The following is a 26,399-nucleotide window of genomic DNA, read 5'->3' on the forward strand; positions in this document are numbered from 1 at the left end:
AAAAAAAAATAATGTTCTCTTGCCGGGAAAGCAAAACAAGAATCCCAGTCAGATTATCTGTCTCAGAAATGATCATGTCTGCTTTTATTGTTGTAAAAGTAATGTTATTGTCGTTAAGTAATGCTTTAAAGGTGCTAAATCCATGTATCCAGAGCATTAATATAGCAACAAACAACAATTGTCTATGTAAAGATATAGAGCTGTGTGTGCCTCCGAGCTTCTCTGTGCTTTGTTGACATAGCCGACCTGGCCGCGCATGCTTTTACTGCATGTTCATTTAGGCCGCTGCTCTGCACTACTCTCATATAGCAGTTACAGGAGATAATGAAGCGGAAGCGTAGCTGCTAGCTCTGTCTGCACTTTCACCATTTTTTGCACTATTAGCGCTGTTAGCAACGTTAGCTCGAGAGCAGTCGTGTTTAGAAGGTAACTCCCACATTGCGAAACTCTCGAATGGTTATGGTTAGGATAGGTTTTCTAGTCTAGCGAGAGTTTTCGCAATTTGGGGTTTACCTTCTAGACAGCAGCGATGTTGAGAGCCATTGAGAGGCAATAGAAATGCTCCCAATCCAATATTTAGCACCTTTGACATACTTATTATAGGGAAGTTAGGAGTTTCCTTTTAAAGAAAAGCTCTTTTCAAACCAAAGTACATTTTTATTCAGTATGCATCATTATGTATGCAATATTATTAGAAACTTATTATTTGTTGAGTTTTCTTTTACACATTTTCAAAATTATGTTTATGTTCAGCTGACCTGTGTGTACCAAGCAAATTATTTCCCTCTATAATTAGTACCAAATTACGTTGTTTTTTTCCGGGACAATTTCCTCTAAAACAATTTAGGAAATAATGAAGAAATCACAGACTTGATGTTCACCAATGGCTAAAACATTGACACTGGAATATGTAGTAAATAAAACAGGCGTAGAAGCACCTACGTTTTCTGCTTAGCAACAGACTCAACAAACTCATTTAGATTGTTTTTATTGGTGTGTTGTTTACACAGTAAATATCAATCATGTGGTATAAAAGCAGAGTCACACGTGAGTGATTCGCTATGAGGAAGCCTCATTCCAGTAGAGACATAAAGGAGAATAACATTTGATTTTTAGCTACAATTAAAAGAGAGAACCTTTGTTATAAAATAAGTTAAACTTCCATCAAAATACAATTGATACAGGAAGGGAATAAGAAATCAAAATCAACTTTTACAATTAAAATGATGAAACTCTTTGCAAAAAATAGCAGACCACCGGCCCTAAAGAAAACAATTCAGCAATGTGACTATCTGCAGTAATGTGTCGGTCCCACATTAGAAGAGAGACAACCTGCTGGTGTGGAATTACTTATTAACAGTCTCAAAAGACAAAAGAAGGCCAAAAAATACCCGTTGATAATTTGTATGTCAGTTCATTTCACACTTGACACAGTGTCAGAGAAAAGTTATCTTCTTCACAAAATCGCAAATTAGTATGGTCAGTGGTTGTTAGCTTATGAACTACATTATGTGCATTAATTTCATAGGGAATGCTAATGAAGCTACATGTGCAATTTTTAGGAATTGTACGAGCTAGTTTACCTTGTTTCATCAACAATAGGACAAAAACTCATTTAAATAAGCTAACACATTGTGACATCCTTCATAAAGAGATCACTGAGCACAATTATTTGGCCGTTGCCGTCCGTCGGGGCTTCTCCCACCAAGTTTGTTCCCTTTTAAAACATTGTCAATACCTTCTCCATGTTCAAAAAACTACAAAGTGCATATTCACTGTTTGTTGATGAATTCCTGAGGTTTCCAGTGTAAAAACATCGACCCCGATAGCGGAGAGACGTCGGGGTCAGTTCTGGGGGGTGGAGTAGAACGAGTGGTGCTGGTGGCTCTCGTCTGGAGGCTTGCTGGCGAACAGGAGAGGAGCGGTCTCTGATCCGTACCAGCTGGAACAGAGTGAGAGGAGGCATTAAAAACCTAATCTAAAATCACTCTTCTACATTTATTAAGGCCCTAAGATTATTTTGCTTCTGTGTGGTAACTCCTGTCTGCTTCTACAAATTGGGGGCATGCCGTCCGTCATCTACTGTTGGTATTACACTGACTATAGATAAGTACTTCATAAAGCCCTGCTTCAAAACACCCAACTATCCCTTTAATCTATTACTTTTTTGGTCTATAAAATGGTGAGAAATGTTTGCCAGTTTCCCTGAGCCAAGAGTGAGGTCTTCAAATGTCTTGTTTTGTCCAACCAACAGTCCAAAACCCAAAGATACTCACTTTACAATGATACAGAATTAGAGCTGAAAAAAGTCATTGATACATCAGCTGGCAAGAAAATAATAATCCGCACGAATTTTGATATTTGATTAATCGTTTCAGTCATTTATTAAGCAAAAAATGTCCAAAAATTCTCTAGTTCAAGCTTTTCAAATGTGAATATTTGTTGCTTTTGTTAGTTTTCTACCACAGTTAAATGAATACCTTTTGAGGTTTTTGACTGCCGGTTGGACAAAATAAGCCTTTTAAACATTCTTTCACAATTTTTTCAAACTAAACGATGAATCGAAATGAAGTGTGAAAATTATCTGCAGGTTAATCAACAACTGAAATCATTGTTTATTTGCAGCCCTATAAAGAAAAGCAGTAATAAATGATAAAATAGGAGAAGCTGGGACTATGGAATGTTTGTATTTTTTCTTAATAACTAACTTCAATCATAAATCAAATATCACAAGTTGATGAATAACTTTCTGTTGATTAACTGATGAATCATTACAGCTCTACCTGTGTGATGACAGACAATACCTTGTGTGTGGATATGAGCTGCGTTCCCATGGAACAGGTGCGTCCTCGTCGCTGCCTTGAGGGTCATCAAAGAAATATGGCCGAGGTAGGACCCTGTTGTTGACCGCCATGCTGCTGGTCTGACAATCAGAAGAAAAAAACACAGGTTGAAATGACTGAAATGTCTGTATTTAGTCGACATGTAGTCCAGTTTCTGTCCGATGTGCTGACTACCTCTTGAGCGGGCCGGCGAACTCTGAAGATGAGGATGAGCAGACTGGTCGGGAGCAGCTCCCATATGAAGAGGATGGCGCCAAACGCCATGTAGCCCCGGTCACCCAGTTCACTACGCAAGTCAGCCTACAAAACAAACACACACAGAGTTATCTAGTAGTGTTGGCTATGGTTAACAACCTTATCGACACGTTTTGATATATGAAAATATTTACAACCATTACTGCCAACTTGGACAACGCACTGGATAAGATAAAGTGCTTTTGACTTTAGATGGTTACCTGGTCAGAGACGTTGTACCAGTCGAAGTTGAATGACTCCACTCGGTGGTTCTGGGACAGAATGAGCACCGTCAGGTTGTAGCAGGCTCGACTGGCACACAACAAGATCACTGCTGCTCCCAGTGTTGCTGTCCGGCACACTGTGGTCCCCTGGTCAGGCGCAAAAAGACACCGTTAGCCTACAGAGGAGGGTGAAGTATTGCACTTCCATAAAGTTAGGGGACTCACAAGAGCTACAAGAATGGTCAAAATAGATGCAACAGACAAGATATCCTGACTTTCACCCCCTAGTACAATTCTCATAATGCAACTCAATATTGCCTTTCATTAGACCCTCCCTGATTAGTAAACACCCACAATTCCAGTTATAAATGTGCAGTCTCCAATAGGAATGTCACGATACCAATACCAATGAAATTCCACGATTCTCAATACCAATTCGATACCAAGATAAAAAATAAAAGTAAAACAATAAATCCAATGGACTTCAACATCCACTCCTCGATTACCATTTGCATCCTGGTTTTTGTGAGGAAGTTAAACAGGACATAATTCCCTCTGTATTATCTTTTTTATATTGCTGTGAAAACATCTACTTCAAACAACTTGATTTATTCAAGTTTCTTGCCAAAAACTACACTACATTTTACGAGATTACTTTTGAACACATCATGATAACAATGGAATTTAGCAGGACAAGTTCCAGAGCCACAGAAGACAAAGGACTTGAACTAATCAGGAGGAGTAAACTAATCATGATGTGTAAAATCCCCTTTAACTTGTGTTTGTTTAGCAGACCTTGCTGATCAGGTAGGGGCTTGTGGAGCGTGAGTGTCTGGTCAGGAGCAGCATCAAGGCGGCCAGTAACACCGCGTCCAGGATGAAGAGCGAGTCGTTGACTAGGACGCGAACCAGGACCAGATCCCAGGTCCGCTCCCTTGACCCCGGGCCTCTGTCCGCGAAAGCCGCACAAACCACGTTGATGCAGAGAAAGACGGCGCTCAGTGCGCCGTACATGCACCGTGCCAGCCACCTGAGGAAGACATTATTATTTATAGACATTTATAGACATTATTATTCTTAGTCTTTACTGTAGAGTAAAACTTACACTCCTTTCTGCACATCTGAGCTATAAGTCTCTCTCACTTTGAGCAACACCTGTGGTACAAGAGAGAAATAAGCAACAGAGTAAACACAAACATCTGACATTAAGGAATGAAGACCGAAAGCAAAAGAAGTCTTTGATAAGCATCTTGTCTCTTCAGTTTAGCACTCCACAACGTTTCATTTGAATAGCTGTTTGGCAGACAGCTAATGAAAGGAATGCCCCTACTCAAAGATTATATAAAGACGTTGATACTCTAAAAGCTTTTTTTTATTTTCACTTATTTAATTATGACATGAGATATTTTTATCACTATGGTTTTTATCACAATTCTTTTTACAATCTTTAGCCAGTATTTCCCTCCTCATTACAGCTGGTGTAACTTAGCTTCAAGAAAATAACCCCTGCCCCATTCTCCCCAGTCTTACCTGAGTGAAATACAGGTTAATAAGGCTGAGAGTGAAGAACTGCAGACAGACAGGGAAGCAGTAGAGCATCCAGTAGACTGCAACAGGTAGGTGGTTGGCCTCCAGGGCGTTACAGAAGTAAAAGGAGAACAGGGTGGTGCGGAGGGCAGCCCACAGCAGGCAGAGGAACAGAAAGACACTCTGGTAGCTCCATCGTTTGTGTCTGTAGAGGTAGAGGAGCCAGAGCTGTACGTACACCACCAGGAACAGTCCGGCGTACAGAGTGGTGTAAAGGATGGTGAAGCCGAGCTCGACCGATGGGGCGACGGCCGGAAGCAGTGGGACCGGGACTGGGACCGGGACCGGGACCGGTGCGGTGGAGGAGTTGGGAGATGGGGCAGCTGTGACTGGAGCTTCCATTGGAGTAGTGACAGGACTGACTAACTGTCCATCATCACAGAGAAACTGCCAAACCTTCTCCTCTCAGCTCCAACGGTTTACATGGGAGAGCTGAAACAAAATCACCAGAAGTCAGCAGGTCATGAGCAGAACACTCAGCGAGAGATGGGCAATAATATAATATACTGTATATAATACATTAATTTGCATAAAGCAAGCATTTGTCAACTCCCATGTTGATAAAAGTATTAAATACAAATGTCCCTTTAAGGTACGTTTCGAAAAGATAAAAAAAATGTGTGATTAATTTACGATTAATCATGATGAACTATGGACAATCATGCGATTAATTGTGATTAAATATTTTAATCAACTGACAGTCTTAATTCCTATATGGTTATTTGAAGTGTTGATAGTTACTTGATTGATTTTCCAAAAAATGTGCTTGGTCATGAAATTATATTAATCTAATTATCATTTATCCTAAATGCCCACCCCTACTAAACGACTTTTTTTGTCTTAAAGGTCCCATATTGTAAAAAATGAGATTGTCATGTCTGTTATAGTATAAAGCAGGTTTAAGTGCTATATAAATACCTCGAAAGTATTGAAACATTCAATATACGGAGAAAACACACAGAGCCCGTATTCAGAAATTTTGCCTTTGAAACCACCCGTCAGGATTTCTGTCCATTTGTGATGTCACAAATATACAATATTTAGACCATTACACGGTTTAAACGTAAACACTCTAAATGTGTCCCAGTTTATTTCCTGTTGCAGTGTATGCAAATGACATCAGCTGACAAAAAAGTAAACATGGACCCAAACTGTTGCCTATCAACGCAATTCCGTTGAAATGAGCTAAAACTGAGCGTTTCAGACAGAGGATAAATACAGGCATATTCAGGCCGACAGTATGAGGAAAATAAAAGTTTTTTTTAACATTACAGCGTGTAAACATGTTCTAGTAGAAACACAAAATACAAGTATAAACCTGACAAAGACCATAATATGTGACCTTTAAAATATTCTGAATTGATATAAATCATAGTCATCATGGGGTTTATATCTGGCAAATCATGTAAGAAGTTGTCCAGCTGCTATTCTTCCCTCTGCACAAAATGGTGAAGGGAAGTCAAAACTTTAACTTTCATTTTAAGGTGTATCATTTAGTTTTACAGAACAAATTCAAGCAGAAATCTGACTTTACAAATGGTTCACCATTGATGTCATTGTGACAACCCCATGATATAATCACAATGATATACAGTATGGTATACACACGTTATCTAGCTGTGTCAACCTTCATATTGATTAGACTGAACATAGTGACCTTATTACAACAGTCACATTGTGGAGCTGTCCCACCACTTACAGGGGATTTAACACTTCACTACAACGTTTCTCTTTCATTTTCGATATTAACATAAACATTTAGTACTGTTATATTCGTGGGCCATTACAGTGTACATGTTTTCATGTGTCCTGTGTGTTGTTCAGTGACCTTTGAGACACAGTAGCTCAGCTAGCTGGATGTCTTCACTCTGCTCTCTGGAACATCAACAACTGAAGTTCAAGCTGCTCAACAACAGCGGCTCAAACTAACTGAAACTAACTCTGTTAACTACAATGAATGTTAACTATTTACTGCTGTCGTTCAGTTATGCTTCTCACAACAAAAAACCACCAATGTATAAACTGTCATGAATCATTTAAGGAGAATAACAGACCTTATTTTAAGAGAGAAACTCCAAAGCTCCGGGGTAAACAGCCAGACGACGGTAATCCCTCGTTTCCGGGTTGTGTGATATACGTCACAGCTGAGGGGCGGAGCCACTGCTTTAATCATTTCGAAATGACAGTATCCATAGTAACAGCAGACAACATTAAAAACATTTACATACAGAAGAAGCACAGCGAAAACATAAACAAAGAGCTGTGCCAAACATAAAAGGACAACAGAAAAGACACAAAACCAACATAAAATATAAAAAAAGACCATGCAAGAGTATGACAATAATTTCACTTAAAATCTTTAAAGATATTGCATACATTCATTGTTTTCATTGCTTTTTTGTTTTGTGAGGAAGAAATTGTTAACAGATATAATTCCATTTCTTTTCATAAATACAAAGAAATTAGGCTTTTTTTTTTGTAAATTTACACTTGTGAATGTGGAACTTCGCAAGAATTAAAATTAAATTAATAAGAAAAAATGCATTACTGTCTTTGTCACTGTAACCATAGCAACCAAATATAATATTTCTATAGTACAGTGCAAAATCTGAGAACATGTTAACAAGTATAAAATTATAGACATCTTTCCACAATTCACATGTAAATTTACAAGACCAGAATAATTGAGAGCAAGTTTCAGGATGTGATGTGCAGAAGGAACAATTTACATCTATGTCACTCTTTAACTTCTGTAAGAAATGTTTCACTGGATAGAATCTGTGGGTCAACTTACATGACTCCTCTTTTACCTGATTTGTTAGAAGGAACTTTTGCATTAAGGACCTTGTGGACAATCATCTCAGTGCTTTAAAACTAATGAAAGGACAACATGCAAAGTGTCTCCTCAGAGCTTATGAAGAACTGAACATATATGATGACGACCCCTAGAGCTACTATGGAAGAGTGCAGTCTTATTATTATTTATTTATTTATGCATTTCTTTTTTGTTCCTTGAATTATTTTCTACCCCCTCTTTTTTATATAACTTAAGTTATCTTTCCTATCCAATTGTGACTTGTATGTTAGAAGTATTGGGTTTAGATTAAAATGCCTTAATGTTTGTAAATTAATTTTCTTCAATAAAAAACAAAAAACAAAAAAATATATAAATATTTCTGAACTACATACCATGGAATATTGCAATCTCATTATTTATTTATTTATGCATTTCTTTTTTAGTTCCTTTAATTATTTTCTACCCTCTTTTATTTTTGTTATTATATTATTTTTTATAATCTAAGTTATCATTCCTATCCAATTGTGCCTTGTATGTTAGAAGTATTGAGTTTAGATTACAATGCCTTAATGATTGTAAATTAATTATCTTCAATAAAAAACAAAAAACAAAAAAAAGCCTAAATATTTCTGAACTAAATACCATGGAAGAGTGCAGTCTTATTATTATTTATTTATTTATTTATGCATTTCTTTTTTGTTCCTTGAATTATTTTCTACCCTCTTTTATTTTTGTTATTATATTATTTTTTATAATTTAAGTTATCTTTCCTATCTAATTGTGCCTTGTATGTTAGAAGTATTGAGATTAGATTACAATGCCTTAATGTTTGTAAATTAATTATCTTCAGTAAAAAAAAAAAATACTTCTGAACTAAATACTATGGAAGTGTGGAGTCTTATTATTCATTTATTTATGCATTTCTTTTTTTGTTCCTTGAATTATTTTCTACCCTCTTTTACTTTTGTTATTATATTATTTTTTTTATAATTTAAGTTATCTTTCCTATCCAATTGTGACTTGTATGTTAGAAGTATTGGGTTTAGATTAAAATGCCTTAATGTTTGTAAATTAATTTTCTTCAATAAAAAACAAAAAAACAAAAAATATATAAATATTTCTGAACTACATACCATGGAATATTGCAATCTCATTATTTATTTATTTATGCATTTATTTTTTGTTCCTTGAATTATTTTCTACCCTCTTTTATTTTTGTTATTATATTATTTTTTATAATTTAAGTTATCTTTCCTATCCAATTGTGCCTTGTATGTTAGAAGTATTGAGATTAGATTACAATGCCTTAATGTTTGTAAATTAATTATCTTCAGTAAAAAAAAAAAAAATACTTCTGAACTAAATACTATGGAAGAGTGCAGTCTTATTATTCATTTATTTATGCATTTCTTTTTTTGTTCCTTGAATTATTTTCTACCCTCTTTTACTTTTGTTATTATATTATTTTTTTTATAATTTAAGTTATCTTTCCTATCCAATTGTGACTTGTATGTTAGAAGTATTGGGTTTAGATTAAAATGCCTTAATGTTTGTAAATTAATTTTCTTCAATAAAAAACAAAAAAACAAAAAATATATAAATATTTCTGAACTACATACCATGGAATATTGCAATCTCATTATTTATTTATTTATGCATTTATTTTTTGTTCCTTGAATTATTTTCTACCCTCTTTTATTTTTGTTATTATATTATTTTTTATAATTTAAGTTATCTTTCCTATCCAATTGTGCCTTGTATGTTAGAAGTATTGAGATTAGATTACAATGCCTTAATGTTTGTAAATTAATTATCTTCAGTAAAAAAAAAAAATACTTCTGAACTAAATACTATGGAAGTGTGGAGTCTTATTATTCATTTATTTATGCATTTCTTTTTTTGTTCCTTGAATTATTTTCTACCCTCTTTTACTTTTGTTATTATATTATTTTTTTTATAATTTAAGTTATCATTCCTATCCAATTGTGCCTTGTATGTTATAAGTATTGAGTTTAGATTACAATGCCTTAATGATTGTAAATGAATTATCTTCAATAAAAAAAAAATTAAAAAAAAATGAATAAAAAAGAATCCCTTGTTTCCGTGTTTTCTGATCTACGTCACACTTGATGGGCGGAGCCACAGCTTTGAATCCACCAACCGCCAATCAGCGATGACAGGAAATCGCGGTTTGTTCAAGTTGTTGTTTACTAGACTGTTATCTGTAGACGGACGGTGGCGCATTCAGAACAGATTAATCATGTTTGAATCAATGAGAAAGCTGTTTTAATAACCATAGCAGCCGTCCAATGCAACTCTTGTTTACTCGACATTAAAGCAGCCGGAGTGGGCTCTTTACGTGACTGCTCTTCACGTCCCGTCCGTTAATCTCAAGGTGCCGCATCGTGGTCAAGATGCCGATGGTGCTGCGCTCCAGAAAATCCCTCCGCCCGAGTCCGGCCAGTGAGGTAGAGCTACCGGACACACCGGAGGTAGAGCTAGTGGACACATCCCTGCAGAGAAGGTCGACCCGCCTGCTCGGGACAGCCGGCGTTACGTACGAGGTGGGTCTGTTTATTACTCAGCTTTTCCTCCTCCTCTTCTTCCTCCCTCCTCTTCCTCTGCTGCTGCTGCCGCTGCTGACAACTTCACCGTCGGCCACGTAGCTTGCTGGGCTAACTGCAGCGACGTTAGCTGGCAAAACCCGAGAGAAAGACAAAAGGAAGGTTTATTATCTTAATATGTACTGCTATTAACACGTTAATGTATGTATTATGTGCTTAGCTGGTTAGTAGAACTGTAGAGAGCTAATAATAACCGCACCGTGAGTGTGAACCTCTGCGCACAGCTAGAAGTTATTAACTCTACCTGGTTCACTCTGCTGCAGTATGGTAAGGGAAGTTAGTTTTCTATTGATTTTCTTTAGTTGTGGCGTTTGCCTTGTGTATATTAAGATACAACCGCTGCATATGTTACAGGGTGGGATATAACCGATGCTTTCTTAGTGTTTCCTCCTTGTTGTACAATTGTCTGTGCAATATAGCCTTGATGCAATGTACACCTCAAGTGCAACTACCTTTGTTTATATTTATTACATCTACCCTACCTATTTTACAAGTGCAATTACCTCTGTTTTACATTACATCTATTTTTATATTTTATACTTCTAGTGTAACACTTCTGTTTTTTATTTATTTATTACATATACTTTACCTGTTTTATTTGCTTTATAACTGTGTGTGTTTTATCTGTTATATGTTTTATTTGCTTTATAACTGTGTGTGTTTTACCTGTTATATGTTTTATTTGCTTTATAACTGTGTGTTTTATCTGTTATATGTTTTATTTGCTTTATAACTGTGTGTTTTATCTGTTATATGTTTTATTTGCTTTATAACTGTGTGTGTTTTATCTGTTATATGTTTTATTTGCTTTATAACTGTGTGTGTTTTATCTGTTATATGTTTTATTTGCCTCATTTAGTCTTGTCAAGTATTGTGTTTTAAAGCACTGACCAGAAGTGGCAATCTGTGAATCTCGTTGTATTTAATACAATGACAATAAAGCTTTCTATTCTATTGTTAACTGTGAATATAACCCATCTTGTCTCATCAGGAATCAGATGAGTCAGACTCTGTGTCCGTCCAGAGCCAAGTGATGGAGACACATCACCAGAGCCCCCCTGCTGAGCCCGAGGAGGAAACCGCTGAGGAGGCTCATGTAATGGTTAGTCTCACAGAAAAACCCACCGAAAACAAACAAACACACACCTCTTTGCTGTTTGATGTTATTCTTTAGGCTGGGAAAGCACAGCTGACCTAGAAGGTCGGGGTGTGGCTCAGCTCTTTATTTACACAGCCATGTGGTGAGATGAATGATGCTCTGTTTGTGTGTCTGTGCAGCAGTATGTAATCATCAACAGGATTGGCAGGCTACTGTGTGGAAGTGTCTTTATCTCATTTAGCCTGCAGAAGAGCAGTAAAGCTGATTTATATTTAGCCTATGAGTTAGTTATTTATGTACAAGGGGAGCCAATATAAAACTCAATATTTGTAGGTTTATATTAGGGCTGTCAAATGATTAAAATATTTAATCGCATGATTGTCCATAGTTAATCTTGATTAATCACACATTTTTTTTATCGCTTCAAAATGTACCTTCAAGGGAGATTTCTCACGTATTTAATACTCTTATCAACATGGGAGTGAGCAAATATGCTTGCTTTATGCACAAATATGTATATATTTATTATTGAAAATCAATTAACAACACAAAACAATGACAAATATTGTTCAGAAATCCTCACAGGTACTGCATTTAGCATAAAAGATATGCTCAAATCATAACATGGAAAACTCAAGCCCAACAGGCTAAGTTTGGAGTGTTATTTCGTTTTCTAGTTTCATATGATGCCAGTATCTTCTAGCTTTAAAATTGCAACCTAAAAATCACCAGTTGCGTTAATGCGTTAAAGAAATTAGTGGCGTTAAAACAAATATGCGTTAACGCTTTATTGTTGCATTAACTTTGACAGCCCTAGTTTATACATTGGCTTATATTTGTTTTTATGTAAACGTTAAGAATCCCTTAAATTCTAAGTCTAGTCAAAGATATGAGACTTGAATTAAAAAATATTAAACATGACTTTAGCTTTTGCGCATCTGCCCACAAATGTACTGTTACTGACAATAAATCAGTCAGGCTTTAAGTTTCCATATTTATATATAGCCACTTTCAAGAGCAGATGTCACAAAGTGCTTCGCTTCAGTGAAATTCATAAAATATATTATTTTATTAAATTATTCTGTAGAATAGTTTGACTTTTTTTTAACAGCAGACGTTTTGTCTTGGTGTCAGTGTTCAGGCTGGCAGATAATTAACTAGACATTGCAGTATATACAGTAAATGCCAAGACATGTTTATGGTAACTCAAAAACAGTGTTTAAGTTAAATTGTTTGTTGTATTACATAGTTTATTTTTCAACTACAAAATGTCCCGTTTAATACAGTATATATCATGGGCGTAATTCACTCAATTCATAGCAGACATTTTGTCTTGTCATTGTAGGAAACATTAACATTAACGATGGCTCTGCTCTATTCAAGTGTCGCTGTGAGCCGTGATGGTGTGACAGTGAGCCAGCATGCACAATACCAGGACCCTGAAACTGTAGCAGCTCAGTGGAATCCACCATTAATTTACAACCAGGGGTTTTCCTCTTCTGACAGGAGAAGGGATTCGTGTGTAGGCAACAGTAGATCAGTGCTGAATCAAAGTGAAAACAATAATCAAAGTCTGCGATTCCCTACATAAAAGAAGCAGCTCTCGAGATGAAAAAAGATAAATTAGTTCCTTGTACACACCTGTCTGCAACTTTTCTTTTTTTTATTATTTGGTCTGTTTTAATTTGTGCACTGTGAAATCAAACCAAAAGTATCAATTTCACTCTGATTCGGACTAGCCAAACGGACTATGGCTTGTGATAACGCCTTTAAAGAGGACCTATTATGCTCATTTTCAGGTGCATACTTGTATTTAAGGTTTCTTTTAGAACATGTTTACATGCTTTAATGTTCAAAAAACACTTAGAGCTTATAGAGCTACCGCTCAGAATGACTTACCAACACAATGTGCACGTGTAGTGCGTTTCAGAGGCGAAAAAGAAATATTCCAGAGGACACGCCATCATTTTACCAACATTTATTGAGGTAGTAGGTCATTCTGAAAGATCTTTTCTAACTACCTACAGAATGAGCTACTCTACTTGACTACATTTATAGAGGTCCATCAGACTGACAGGATGAGCTACTGGTAGGTCAGTCTGAGCGGGTAGCTCCATTTATCAGAACACTGGCTGTGCTGCAGCACCTTTTTTCACCCTCTGTCTGAAACGCTGTGTTTGAACTGTTGTGATTGGTCAACAGAACCGAACTCTTCGGACTTCGCTCCAGCTCTGCTCTGACTAGCTTTGTTCGACAGCGTGCCAAACTAGCCGCTAGGCAGGTATTATGCAAATAGGTTACTTTGTGACATCACCACGTTACGGAGGAAAAGGCGGGACTTCAAGCGAGGCGTTTCAGGCAGTTCAGGAGCAGTGTTCCTGTGGCGTGGACTTTGTAATTTTGTAGACCTTTTACATGCACAATAAACTATAACACCCAAAAGGAAAGGGCAAAAGCATAATAGGTCCTCTTTAATGAAAATTAAACGTGAAGCAAAGCAAGTTGAACGTTCAGCTTTGACTGCCATCTGAATGTAAAGTTAAAGAATGCTGTAGCCATGGTAACTCCTGTCTTGAGCATGTGGCCATGCTGAGGTTTATCAGACAGGAGTGCTAATTTGACTAGGTGTGGCTATTCTAGCTACCGCAGTGCTCTCTGAAGGTAATACACAGTGTTATAGTACTGTTGTTAAACAGTAACAAGACGAGGAACAAGGAAGACTTCGTTGAGTCGGAAAATATCTTTTTAACTTCTGGCTTCTTTAAAGGTATTTCAGGTGTTTTGTGCAACTAAGGGTGTGGTCATGAGGCTATTCAGAGTCACTGGGTTAACACTAACACAGTGTGTGAGAGGTGCTATTGATTTGCTAGACACAAGTCTTTTTTCTAATGAAGTGCTGTCTTCCTCAGGAACTGAAGTATTGTAGCGTTTTGCTGGACCGTCTTGGGGCTGACGACAAGGCAGCAAGAAAAGAGCTCGAGGAGAAAGAAGACATGAACCGCAAAGGTGGGAAACCCGTCTCCCGAATCCCCACTTTCCATAAACGACCCAGTGGTGCGAGCCAGACCGCGGAGTTGCCCGCACCCCAAAAAGATCCCCCTGTCCATGGAGCTCAGCCTCCAGAGAAAGCTGGAAGTGTTGAGGCCTCGAAGACCAAGACACCCAACGTCAGAGAAACAGCACTCCCTCTGCCGTCGGTCCATGTCCCCAAAACTGTCTTCGAAGCCCCCTCTCCGTTCAGCGGCGCAGATCAAGCCACCACAGCAGCCTATAGTCCCCTAATTACTGCACCCAAGAGTTTGCCTGAGTCTGTGCTTTACTCTTCTATGACTGCAACCCCCAGGCCTGCCCTCAAACGGGACCATGGGTCAGATGTACCAGAGCAAGACAAAAGGTTTGATATAGAAGCTGACACCATAGAGGATGCCCCCATATCCCACCTTCCAGACGAGGACTCCATCAGCCAAAATCCACCGGAAGACATGGAAGAGAAGTACAACGGTGAGGTTAAAGGCACGTTTACCCCCACTACCTATGGAGATAACGAAATGTCAGCGCCTGCAGACATCCTTCACACAACCGAGGTCAGCCAAGAGGCCTCCTCTCCTATTATGGACGAACAGCCGCCGTGGCAGACGGAGCCAACGAACGTACTCGAATTGAAGGACAGTAGATCTTCATCGGAGGATGAATGTGAGGATGCAGATGACAAGTCTGAGGGCCATGATTCAGAGGAGGAGGAGGAGAAGGATCATCACGAACCACTCATAAGTCAGTCTGAGTGTTTAGATCTGGCAGAGGAAAGAGCTGATGTTGATGACTCGACTTCTCCTGTAGCGCCAGAGAAGCCTGCCAAAGCCCAACCAACCAAGTCAGCTAGGGTGAGCTATGTTTTTCTACTTGCCCGATAGATTCCACAGTCATACTGTTTTCTTGGTGGTCTCAGCTGAGTCTGTCAAACAAACAGGAATCTCACCACACCCTGCAGTAACAGCTTTGGTATGCAACGCGATCCTCAGCTGTTCCCCAGTCTCTCGTCACAGCCGTATCGTTACACATTTGTTCACGAGTTAAAATTGTGCTCGTCTTGTTTTGTAGAGCTCTGGATGCTCCAGTTTTGCCCTCTACTGCTTCCTGCCCACCACCTTGCTGCTTCTAGGGGGGTTCGGCCAGCATGTTTGGCACTACGGGCTTCCCATGTCTGTGGCTCAGCTCACAGCTCAGCTGGAACTGAACATGCTGGAGGGGTTTGGCTTCGTTCCAGAGCCTTGCAGCACTGATTGTCGGTAAGACATGATCAGCAAAAGTGTGGATCTCTCCAATTGATTTTGTTTTCTTGAGCCGTTTACTGCGACAAAAGTAAGAATTTGTGAAATTGATCAGAACTCATGAAAAATACATTGTAAGGAAAAAGGTTGCTTTGTGAATGTTCACCTTTATTTACACAAAGGGTTCTCAAACATTTTGGGGCCAGGGACCCCTTAAAGGGCGAAAACTTTCCAAGGAACCTCTCATAATCGTAACACTGATTAAGCATGTGCTTACTACGATTTGTACTCTTATGCCAGGTACACACTACACAAGAATCAAGCCCATTTTGGGCCCGATTCCCCCCCCTCCCGACAATTGTCAGCAAAGTCCCGATTTTTTGATGGTTCTAAAGATTATCTTTCCATATACTCCTCTGGTGTGAGGAATGTTAAGAGTGTTTTTACATCCCCCGATCGGCAGGATGGAAGTCCATCCTGGCCGCACCGATTTCAAATCGTAAATATTAAACATGTTCAATATTTACAATCGGATATCCTGTTGTGTGTTTGGGGAACCCCGAAGATAGCCGATGACGCAGTCGCGTAGGAAAGAACGATAGCCAATTGAGAACCAAGCTGACTGAAGCGGAAGGACAACCATCGCTGTCATGGCGACCGCGGCTAATACATGAGCTAATGCAAAATGTGAAGCATAAAGTAGCAGTAACTTGAAAGTAGTAGGATCAACTTGTTTAAGTGTTTATTTAACAAGTCTCCATTACTTCATTCACATTTTTTTTCTTTTTTCTTTGTGAATTTTCAGTCCAATGTAGTGCAAAAACTAACATTGATAATTCTTCCTGGACGTCATAACAATGTCGTTATGTGTGGGATGTCTCACATTTTCAAAATCTGTTAAGATTTGAAAAATCTTTTAGTGTGGGCCAGCCTTTCGATGCCATTGGAACTATTTGTATTCTCAAACATTTCAACCTAAATACGTTCGCTAGCACCTGAAGACACATGACGGATTTTGGTCTCCCGTCGCTGTCGCTCGATATAACTGTCACGTCACGTCAATCTGTCACAATCACATCAGAGTTTCTATTGGCCCAAAGCTGAGAGTAATGGACACAAAATGCTTGTTTTATTGGCGCAAAAGGTCCCCATCTGTAGATATGTACTTTTTAATGATACAGCACAATTTTATAATTTAAAGCAAATTATTTTGGGGTCCCCGGATCCCAATTTGAGAATCACTGATTTACACAGTTAGCTGTTAGACACATGATGTTCATGTCACTGTTTTGAAGCGGACATATGAGCAGCTAAAGGCATGCAAGCTCTGCTAAATAATTATAAACCAGTTCTTCTAGTTTAAGATGATGACTGGGTTCTGTTTGTTGTGTAAGTGGTTGTAGCTTAGTGTCTCTCTCCCTTGCTCAGAGTGCACCTTGTGGAGAGCATCCCTGTGGGCCTCTACCAGTCCTCCCCCTCGTCCAGACGGAGCATCGCAGACAGCTGGTTACGTCTGCTGGACAAAGCCAAGAGTTCGGTCCACATCGCTGCTTTCTACTTCACTCTGCGAGGCAGCGACTTGGCGGACTCCTCTGACTCTCAGGTTAGTTCAGTGGCATGCCCTGATCTCACGATGCAGTAATCTCTTGAATGTGTGCGTGATATCATTTCAACATATTCTGCAGGGAAGAAAGGTCTTTGAGCAACTCAAACAGCTTGGATCCAAAGGTGTGAAACTCCAGATTGCCGTCAACGCCCCCCAGACCTCAACTCAGGATACGGCAGAATTGGCTGCAGCAGGTGCATCATCAGCTGACAATATGGAGCTCATTGTGTTGCCTCTCTGTCCCGTGTCACTAATTGAGGCTGTAGACAGAAAACAGCATCACATCACTACTAACTATCATCCAACACGTTTGGGTTATAACTGCAGTGATTTCTGATCATATGTGTGTTTTGTTTTCAGGTGCAGAAGTCAGAGAGGTAGACCTCAATGCTGTAACCGGAGGCATTATCCACACCAAGCTGTGGGTGGTGGATCAAAAGCACTTCTACCTGGGTAGTGCTAACATGGACTGGCGGTCTCTAAGTCAGGTAAAACGGAGAGGGACATGTGCATTTTCAGATGTATCTGCATTAGACTTAGCCGTCATTATGTTCACCCCATATAACCCTTTGGGTTCAGAGGAAGAGGTTCATTACTGTCCGCTTGTAAATTAATTACTGTATAGTAGAGTTGTAGAATTGATGTCCCAGCCGGTTAATAACATTAGCCTGGCTGCCAGGTAAAAGCTCTTTTTTTACAGACAAAACGTACTGTCCAGTCTAGATTTTAAGGGATAGTTTGGGTGTTTTGAAGTGGGGTTGTATGAGGTACTTATCCATAGTCACTATATTACTTACAGTAGATGACGATCAGCAGTCTCCCAGTTTGGAGAAGCAGACAGGAGTAACCGCACGGAAGCAAAGCAATGTACTGCTGTTGACGGGGTCAGCAGCAAAACGCATTTTAGGCACCTAAAAAAAAAGGCTCGCCTAAAAAAGACAATATCAGTTTAGGTGTACACTATATTTAGAATATTTTGCCAGTTTACCTTGCCGTCACAAAGATATGTAGTCTATGTTTCAGAGAGAGAACTGAAGCCGTTATCTATGCTCTCGCCAAAGCATCCAGACTCCACTGAAAAAAACAGTAATTTTACCTTGCAGAGCACGGGGGTCGCTGGTCTACCACTGCCTCGATTTGTTAGTTAGTTTGTGTTATTCTGTGACTTTGCTTAGTTGGGATTCACCAAAGTCACACAATGACACAAACAAACTAACCGATTGAGGCAGCAGTAGACCATCAACCCCCGTGCTCTGCAAGGTAAAATTACAGTTTTTTTAATGGAGACGTGGCTTTGGCGAGAGCATAGATGGATACAACAGCTACAGTTCCCCGTCGGAAAGAATTGACTCATAACATGTGGTGAAAATATTTTAATATAGTGTATACTTAAACAGATACAGATTTTTTTTTTTTTAGGTCAGCCTTTTCTTTTAGGTGTCTAAAATATGTTTTGCTGCCGGCCCCGTCCACAGCAGTACATTGCTTTGCTTCTGTGCGGTAACTCCTGTCTGTTTCTCCAAACTGGGGGCGTGCCGACCGTCATCTACTGTAAGTAATACACTGACTATGGAGAAGTACCTTATACAACCCCACTTTAAAACATCTGAGCTATCCCTTTAGACCAAAAGTAACTGAGCAGTAAGTCACTTTTATTTAGAAACTTGTTTTAAAACACAAGTGAAACTAACTGGGCTATAATGAGACAGACATTTTTAGTTTAGCTTGAGGGCTGGTGTAGTACTCAGTGTAACAGACTTTAAGTAAACTTTCAAGGAGGGCTGCACAATTGATTGTATAATAAACGTAAACAGCTGTGATATTAAAGCCTAGACTTTAGAGTGCCTGCCTATTATTATGATGAAAGCATTTTTTGTCAAGTTAGCTCAACTGCATATAAACAATGTTGTTGAAAAGGTGGATAAATAAATGTCCTGATCTATATATCAAGAAAAATAATCTGGATTATCATCTGGGTCTTAATAGTGCAACATAATTGTGTTTTCATAGTCGTAGTAGTGGCTGTGACAGAACTGACACATCTTGTCTGTGTGCTCTGTTGAAACAAGGTGAAGGAGGTGGGCCTGTCAGTGGAGGACTGCAGCTGCTTGGCTGAGGACGCCTTTCGGATCTTTGGGGTGTACTGGAGCATCGGCGGTGCGATCAACGGCTCCCTGCCGCCGTACTGGCCTGCTCGTCTCTCGGCCCTTTCCAGCTCCCAGAATCCCCTGCGCCTGAAGTTCAATGGAGTGCCTGCTCAAGTCTACCTGTCTGTAAGTTCAGAACTACTTCCTTCAACAGGCATGCTTTAAAGATCTGCTTTTTTAAATGAGATTGTTGGGTTGTTGTTTTTCACATTGATTACTATGTGTTTTTAACGGCTGTTATCTAAAACTGACATATTGTACAGATTTAGGATAAATTGCATTCTTGTCTGAGTGGAAGAGGATATGAAACAGCATTTAGATCATCTTATGACAAATTAGCAAAAGCCTATTTTGAAAATGAGACATCCCTATTTAAAAAGAACCTATTATGCTTTTGTGCTTTTCCCCTTTCCTTTAGTGTGTTATATAATTTATTGTGCATGTAAACGGTCTGCAAAGTTACAAAGCCCAAAGGGCTCCCTACAGAAACACTGCTCCTGAACTGCCTAATACACCTTGCTTGAAGTCCTGCCTTTTCTTCCATAACATGGTGATGTCACCAAGTAACATCTTTGCATAATACCTGCCTAGAGTGTATTTTGGCACGCCCACAAACAAAACTAGTTAGAGCGGAGCTTGAGCGGGGTCGAAGGGTTTGGTTCGGTTGACCAATCACAACAGAGTGGGCCAGCTGACCAATCAGAGCAGACTGGACTTTTCGGGAGGGGCGGAGCAGGAGCTCAAACGAAGTGTTTCAAACAGAGGGTGAAAAGATGGGCTTCAGTGTTTTTTGAACATTAAAGCATGTAAACATGTTCTAGTCGAAACCCAAAATACAAGTATGCATCTGAAACTGAGCATAATAGGTCCTCTTTAAAATGCAATATCCTTTGATAGCATATTGATATAATGATGTTTATGGACCCAGCTGGGACAGAGCCCTCTCTCTGGTTGCTCCCATGATTCTCACCTGCTGTGTTCTATCCGTTTCCTACAGAGTGCCCCTCCGCAGATCTCAGCCCGCGGACGCTCAGACGATCTCTCCACCATCCTCTCTGTCATCGACGACGCCCAGAAATTAATTTACATCTCTGTCATGGACTACCTGCCTCTGTCTCAGTACTCAGAGCCACTCAGGTGACGAGTGCTTCAAACCCAGTATTTACTACTGCATTGATACAACCGTAGACACGATCATCATCAGACACAAACCCATTCCTCATACAAGATAATGTACCAATATGAGTTACTTATTTATTAGGTACAGTATTAAAGTAACAAATAATGCAATGCAGGATGTCTTAATGTAAATGTAAATAGATAGACATGTTAACAGTTTGCAAACAATGATGACGTACGTAAGTGTGAGTGCAATAGCTTGTCAAGCTATGCAAGGGCATTAACCACCAAAGATCGCCATTGACAAATTGACTTTCCAGATTTGTGTGCTTTCAGTGAGTGAGTAGAAGACATTAGCATGTGGCCTAGTATTCAGTGGCCAGATACTTTATATAAAAGTATTTGGAGGAGAAACCTAGCGTGTGACGTCACAGAAATTCTGAGCACACGTCACTAGAGGCTTACAACTACATTGTCTGTGGTCGTGTACATGACATGGACAAACACAAGTATTTTTGATAGTGTCCTATTTTAAATACATGCTCATCTGTGGGAATTCCCCCTGTTGCAATTGTCATTCTCACAACCGACTACGCAACAACAGGACATTTTGATGCAGGTAACGGTTTTAATTCGATGTCTAAAGCTTGCTAACTTGTCCGGATGGCTAAGGCAAAACAGAAGTTCCGTTGTCAACATGCGCGCACATATTTTGGATGATGTCGGTTGTAAATGGGTCTATAGACTAGTTAAAAGGGTATTTATGGAATGAACAGTCACAATACTGGACCCTGAGTGGCTGACACATCAGCTTCTCTGAGTAAGATGAGGTTCCCCTGCTGACTGGTGGCTCTCTAATGCTGCAGAATGGCATAACTAGAAGAAAGCTGATCAGTCCTCCTGTGATGATTTTAGAAGTGTCCAAACACATTACAGAGGACATACAAACAGAAAAGTGTATTATCCTGTATGGTCTTTTTTTTCGTAGTACACACAGTAGTGTACACAGATTGCTGTGTTTCCCTCCCTCACTAGCACCACAGACATTTTGATATTGATGGTATCGACCTGTCTTCTGGTAAGCTGTCCCTGTTGAAGGGTTCAAACTGTGCATTGGTCTCCTTCTCTCAGGTTCTGGCCGGCCATTGACACGGCCCTGCGCGCTGCAGCGTGCACCAGAGGCGTGAAGGTTCGACTCCTGGTCAGCTGCTGGAAGCACTCACCTGCCCCCATGTTCACCTTCCTGCAGTCCCTGCTGGTGCTCAACAGTCCTCAGCTGAAATGTGACATTGACGTGGTGCGTTGGGAGATTTTTATTTCCTGCAATATGACTAAGACATAGTGACCATAACAGAATGGTGATGCATCCTAAACTCTTCTTTCTTTCTGGGCAGAAAATCTTTACAGTGCCTTCAACGGCGGAGCAGATGAAGATTCCCTATGCACGAGTCAATCATGCCAAGTACATGGTTACAGACAGAGTGGTCTATATAGGTATGATATTACCACTTACTACATTTTCTACTCCTCTCGGACCCTCCAAATAAAAAAAAAAGATCCACTGTGACTGCGGCTCAGACGTGAAATATAACTCCTATATATAACTAATAATAAAGTAAGTTTACACAAGTGTTGTACTTATTCCCCACTGTTAGTTACCAACTTCAGCTAGGAGACAGATAAAAAAGTGTAAAGAATTCAAAGCGTCGAAGGAAAACAACCAATCAGAGCTGAGGAGTCTCTAAAGCAGTACTGGAATAGAAGTATAAAGTACCAAGTATCTCAAAACTAAACTTTAGTATTTTTCAATTTGGACGTGATTTTCCCATGTTTTTGTGTCTAACTGACTAATGGGGATAACAATTTTTGAAATTGGTCCAGTACTGAATGAGAGCACACCGGTGAACGGGCCTTGGTTTTGGCTCAGCTGTTTGCAACATGGCTGCAGGTTCACAAACTTTCCCATTTTACAGCTAAACAGTACTCTACAAGATGTTTCTGAAAACATTTGAGGTGAGAAATAGGCATTACAGTAACAGAACTTGTCTCCAGAAAACTCAATTCCTAAAATCATCTTTTTCTTTAATGGTAGTGGAGGTAGTGGGAGTATAAATTACATGTTAGTCTTCTTATTTCCTGTGACTGTCATGCAATCTAACCGATGTGACTGTTTCTGTGATCACAGGGACGTCCAACTGGTCAGAGAACTACTTCACCAAGACAGCTGGAGTGGGCTTGGTGGTGAACCAGACCGGCTCTGTGGTTGGAAAAGGCCAAGAGACCCTGCAGAGCCAAGCGGCGGAGCTCTTCCTCAGAGACTGGACGTCCGAGTACGCCAGCGCCCTCTCTGTGGACGACGTGGACGTCTGCCCTCGCGGCCCACACTGACGGCGTTGTCGTTCAATAAAGCACATTGCATCGTAGATGAGCATCTTGCCTGCTCTTGCCACTTGAACTTTATTTCACTTATGCAGAATCCTCTTGCTGTACTGTGTGAACGATCACACTTTATTTTATTGCCGTTTCCCGATTGGCTGCCTGCTTTTTTGTATATAATTGCAATTTTGTTTCAAGACGTGTTATTTTTATACTCCGTATTGTTCTGAAGATTTTCTTACGTGAGTTAAGGCGCAAGGGAACCCGCTTTGTACAATTAATTTCATGCCTGGCGCATTCTGTATATTTTCCCTTAAAATGCCAGTGCCAAGCTTCAACAATCTCACGCAGGAAATGAAACGTTTCCAAAGATGTGGCCATGTTTACAATGCTGACGCTATCGGCTGCTAATGTTTGTGTGTAGCGAAACCATAAATGTCAGTCCAAAATTCTTGTAAATACTATACATTTTCCATTCATAACTGATGGCTAGCTCACAAAGAAATCCAATTTGAATGTGTCCCACTGCAGACAGAAAATAACTGACTCAATTAAGAGTGGGCATGCTTTGTTCTTTGATCGAAATGTTCTGTATTTGAAAAAAATCATTCCTTGTCTGGCATCTCTCTGTTTTACTGTATTGACATGTTTACTGCATCACTTCATTACCAGGGTCATCTATTGTATGCTTTACATCCAGTGGACATGTTCTCTGACTAACAGAGCAGTATACTGGATGTTTCAGTATAAATAAAACCTTCGTGGTTGGTGATCTTCGATTGCTTCATGAGAATTATGAAAGAACTATGTAGGTTTTAAGCGTTGTCTGTGTACTTTTATTACCAAACCTTTTTCCTACTTAAAGGTACAGTGTGTAGGATTTGGCTGCATCTACTGGTGTGGTTACCAAGATACCAAGTACCAATATGATACCAGTGTGATAAAAAAAATATATATATAGTTATCAGGCTTTGTAACATACATTTTCAATTTCTGGTTAAACAAGTTGATTTTTTTTCTGGTTAATAAATTATGGTATTGGATCGGTGCCTAGACTGGCGTACTCGCCGATACCTGATGCCGAATTTCGGGCAGTATCGGACGCATTCTCTCACAACTCTTACAAAAACACAATTCTTACTTTAGACGTTAATGAAAACATAGTTATTAATATTATATTCCATTTCCGCTAATAAATCCCCTGAAATTGTAAACACTGTGCACAAAGTCAAATAAAAACCCAGACCAATCATGACATTAATTCAGGTCTGATAACCAAGGCATTGGCTGACTCAGCTGCTTCAGGTTTGTGTCTTTATTTTCACATATGAGAATTTATATTTTACTACTCAGCTAACACAAAACATTTAATAAACAAGTAAAAAACAAAATAGAAACCAACTAACACCTATGTTAAATTTAAAGGATCTGGTTCTATGTGCAAAAAAAATCTTCATGATGAACTTTTGTTTTTATCTCACGTCATACTGCATGTATCTCTGTGACATCACATTTATCATTCCCAAATCCAAGTTAAGAGTCTCTGCTGCTTCTCCATCCATCCAGCTGTACCTACTCCGTGCGTAATGGACGAAAAAGAGACAACAGAAGGTGAATGAAGATGCTTTTCATTCGAGGAGCTAAACAGAATCAACCAGGATGGGAGTAGCATCATTTGCGCTCTCTGTGATCATGAAAGCCGTCTGAATCCTTTCCTATCCACGCACTGAGGCGTCGAAGGCTCAGGAGCGTTTGATCTGACAGAAAGGCCTGAGCTCCTTTCTGCTCTCATTCCATGGAGAGCTGCACACTGTCAGTCTGGCCCTGCTGCTGGTCAAATTTCCTGGCTGAAATACAGAAGACAGAAGAACATTTTAATTTACCCAACATGAAATACAGGTGCCTAATTCAGATCAGATCATCAAGACTAAACATCATATACATTTGTCAGTTATGAGGGGTTTACATAAAAAAATATGTTGCAACATTATTATTTAATTATTACAGTACATCCCTTTTCTATAGCCCTGATCCAGGGTGTTCTTTGTTGTTCTGTGCAGAGCTAAACTAATAGATAGAAAGTAGTAGTAGATAGTAACTTTATTGATCCTGAGGGAAATTCAAGTTTCCAGCATCACAGTTCCATAGAACAAAACATGTTAGTAAAAAGGCAGTAAAAAAGTTAGTAGTGTAAAATACAAAAAAATATACCAGATATAAAAATACAAGGAGATGAAGAAAACTGTTAAAACTGAATATAGTGCAGAGTAACAGCTGTGATACACGACTATTAAAAAAGTGAATATAATGCAGAAGAGACTGTTAAAAATGAGTAAAGTGCAGGGTAACTCCAGTAACTTAGTCTATGAAAGTGCACTGTGTGCTCACCCAGAGAGTACATCTCCAGCTGCTGCCGCAGGCGGACCTTCTGCAGGCTGTCATAGAAGTTGGGCTCCGGGGTGCTGCCGGCGGTGGGAGGCAGAGTGAAGATCCGCATGATCTTCCTCTTGTTTCTGAGTAAGAGGTGAACAGAAAGACAGACAGAGATAATGCACAGTAAATTGATATTACATTAAAATACATTACGTTTAGGGGATTATATGAATGCCGAATTAACCAGGAGACTCAACACATTATGAGCATTACTAAAGTGCTGCCACATGATGTGCGCTTATTTCCCTGCAACCAAGGAAACATTAAAATGTGAACATGTCCAGTGGAGTCTGGTGTGAGTTTGAATATTGTGAGAGAGGACGCGGAGGGAGACTCTCTGACTGAACCAGACTCCTTGTGTTATAAGCCGAGTGATACAGTGAGGAGTTAAATGCAAAGTGCAGACTGTGCTTACTTTCTGGCGTACATGAGCAGGCCGAAGCTGACCAGGATCACCAGCAGGTACACATTGGTGGCCTCGTTCCAGGCTTCATGCACCGAGTAGTCGATGGACTCCGGCTCGTTACCCAGAACACCGTGACCGCCCATTGAAACACGACAGGCTGTAGTGAATATGTGAAAGAGAAGTTATATCATATCCGCTTTAGCTCTCGTTCACTCTCAAACAGGGATGTAGGATGTACTGCAACTCAACAACAGAACGGTGTAAACACGACGACGTCACATCCGCTGTCTTCGTCTTCTCGTTTCCGGGGAGCCAACCAGGAACATGCTGCCCCCTTCAGGCCACATGGTGAACTGCAGACACATGCACAGTTACAACATGCGGGGTTGCAGGAGCCGCACACACGACTGCCTCGTATTTAAAGGTCCCATATTATGCTCATTTTCAGGTTCATACTTGTATTTTGTGTTTCTACTAGAACATGTTTACATGCTTTAATGTTTAAAAAAAACTTTATTTTTCTCATACTGTCAGCTTGGATATACCTGTATTTACCCTCTATTGGAAACACTCTGTTTTTAGTACATTTCAATGGTATTGCAACAGAATTGTGTTGCTAGGCAACAGCCTGGGTCC

At 39.5% G+C, this 26,399-nt stretch overlaps 3 protein-coding genes and 1 long non-coding RNA gene across 8 annotated transcripts; 1 reads left to right on the forward strand and 3 right to left on the reverse strand.

Annotated features, from left to right (window-relative positions):
• Positions 1-58: 58 nt before the first annotated feature.
• Positions 59-13,840, reverse strand: LOC119493977. The gene is made up of 4 exons (XR_005208066.1): positions 13,830-13,840; positions 12,847-12,853; positions 591-869; positions 59-516 (listed from the first exon to the last, which is right to left on the reverse strand). It is a non-coding gene; the product is annotated as an uncharacterized LOC119493977 (long non-coding RNA).
• gpr137 (G protein-coupled receptor 137) lies at positions 940-7,097 on the reverse strand. 2 transcript variants are annotated; one of them, XM_037779523.1, is made up of 9 exons: positions 6,943-7,097; positions 6,717-6,836; positions 4,832-5,320; positions 4,407-4,456; positions 4,097-4,331; positions 3,299-3,448; positions 3,018-3,143; positions 2,805-2,923; positions 940-1,942 (listed from the first exon to the last, which is right to left on the reverse strand). In XM_037779523.1, the coding sequence occupies exons 3-9, from the start codon at positions 5,228-5,230 to the stop codon at positions 1,846-1,848; spliced, it is 1,176 nt and encodes a 391-aa protein (XP_037635451.1). In that variant the 5' UTR covers positions 5,231-5,320; positions 6,717-6,836; positions 6,943-7,097; the 3' UTR covers positions 940-1,845. The 2 variants fall into 2 exon arrangements, with proteins under 2 accessions (XP_037635451.1, XP_037635453.1); XM_037779525.1 differs by lacking the exon at positions 6,717-6,836 and having other exon boundaries at positions 6,943-7,090.
• Positions 9,860-23,728, forward strand: pld7 (phospholipase D family, member 7). 4 transcript variants are annotated; one of them, XM_037779517.1, is made up of 12 exons: positions 9,860-10,249; positions 11,301-11,411; positions 14,318-15,289; positions 15,507-15,694; positions 17,105-17,279; positions 17,362-17,476; positions 17,643-17,770; positions 19,352-19,555; positions 20,427-20,566; positions 21,680-21,845; positions 21,943-22,042; positions 22,734-23,728. In XM_037779517.1, exons 1-12 carry the CDS (start codon positions 10,100-10,102, stop codon positions 22,934-22,936), a joined length of 2,652 nt encoding a protein of 883 aa, XP_037635445.1. In that variant the 5' UTR covers positions 9,860-10,099; the 3' UTR covers positions 22,937-23,728. The 4 variants fall into 4 exon arrangements, with proteins under 4 accessions (XP_037635445.1, XP_037635448.1, XP_037635446.1 ...); XM_037779518.1 differs by lacking the exon at positions 9,860-10,249 and adding an exon at positions 10,468-10,576; XM_037779520.1 differs by lacking the exon at positions 14,318-15,289 and having other exon boundaries at positions 9,864-10,249.
• Positions 23,729-24,176: 448 nt separating this feature from the next.
• Positions 24,177-26,085, reverse strand: smim19 (small integral membrane protein 19). Its single transcript, XM_037779526.1, has 3 exons — positions 25,773-26,085; positions 25,313-25,437; positions 24,177-24,771 (listed from the first exon to the last, which is right to left on the reverse strand). Exons 1-3 carry the CDS (start codon positions 25,904-25,906, stop codon positions 24,713-24,715), a joined length of 318 nt encoding a protein of 105 aa, XP_037635454.1. The 5' UTR covers positions 25,907-26,085; the 3' UTR covers positions 24,177-24,712.
• Positions 26,086-26,399: the final 314 nt, after the last annotated feature.

This window comes from Sebastes umbrosus, chromosome 9 (genome assembly GCF_015220745.1).
Source record: "Sebastes umbrosus isolate fSebUmb1 chromosome 9, fSebUmb1.pri, whole genome shotgun sequence".
NCBI lineage: Eukaryota > Metazoa > Chordata > Actinopteri > Perciformes > Sebastidae > Sebastes > Sebastes umbrosus.

Excerpts from the sequence above, each read along its gene's own strand:
- pld7 (XM_037779517.1), top strand. The coding sequence starts at position 10,100 with ATGCCGATGGTGCTGCGCTCCAGAAAATCCCTCCGCCCGAGTCCGGCC. Across the intron at positions 17,280-17,361 it reads CGGACTCCTCTGACTCTCAG|GGAAGAAAGGTCTTTGAGCA; the intron begins GTTAGTTCAGTG and ends CATATTCTGCAG. Across the intron at positions 21,846-21,942 it reads TGAAATGTGACATTGACGTG|AAAATCTTTACAGTGCCTTC; the intron begins GTGCGTTGGGAG and ends CTTTCTGGGCAG.
- smim19 (XM_037779526.1), bottom strand. The coding sequence starts at position 25,906 with ATGGGCGGTCACGGTGTTCTGGGTAACGAGCCGGAGTCCATCGACTAC. Across the intron at positions 25,438-25,772 it reads CTGCTCATGTACGCCAGAAA|AAACAAGAGGAAGATCATGC; the intron begins GTAAGCACAGTC and ends CCTCTTACTCAG. Across the intron at positions 24,772-25,312 it reads GCTGGAGATGTACTCTCTGG|CCAGGAAATTTGACCAGCAG; the intron begins GTGAGCACACAG and ends TCTGTATTTCAG.
- gpr137 (XM_037779523.1), bottom strand. The coding sequence starts at position 5,230 with ATGGAAGCTCCAGTCACAGCTGCCCCATCTCCCAACTCCTCCACCGCA. Across the intron at positions 4,332-4,406 it reads TCAGATGTGCAGAAAGGAGT|GTGGCTGGCACGGTGCATGT; the intron begins GTAAGTTTTACT and ends TGTCTTCCTCAG. Across the intron at positions 3,449-4,096 it reads GCCCCTACCTGATCAGCAAG|GGGACCACAGTGTGCCGGAC; the intron begins GTCTGCTAAACA and ends GCGCCTGACCAG.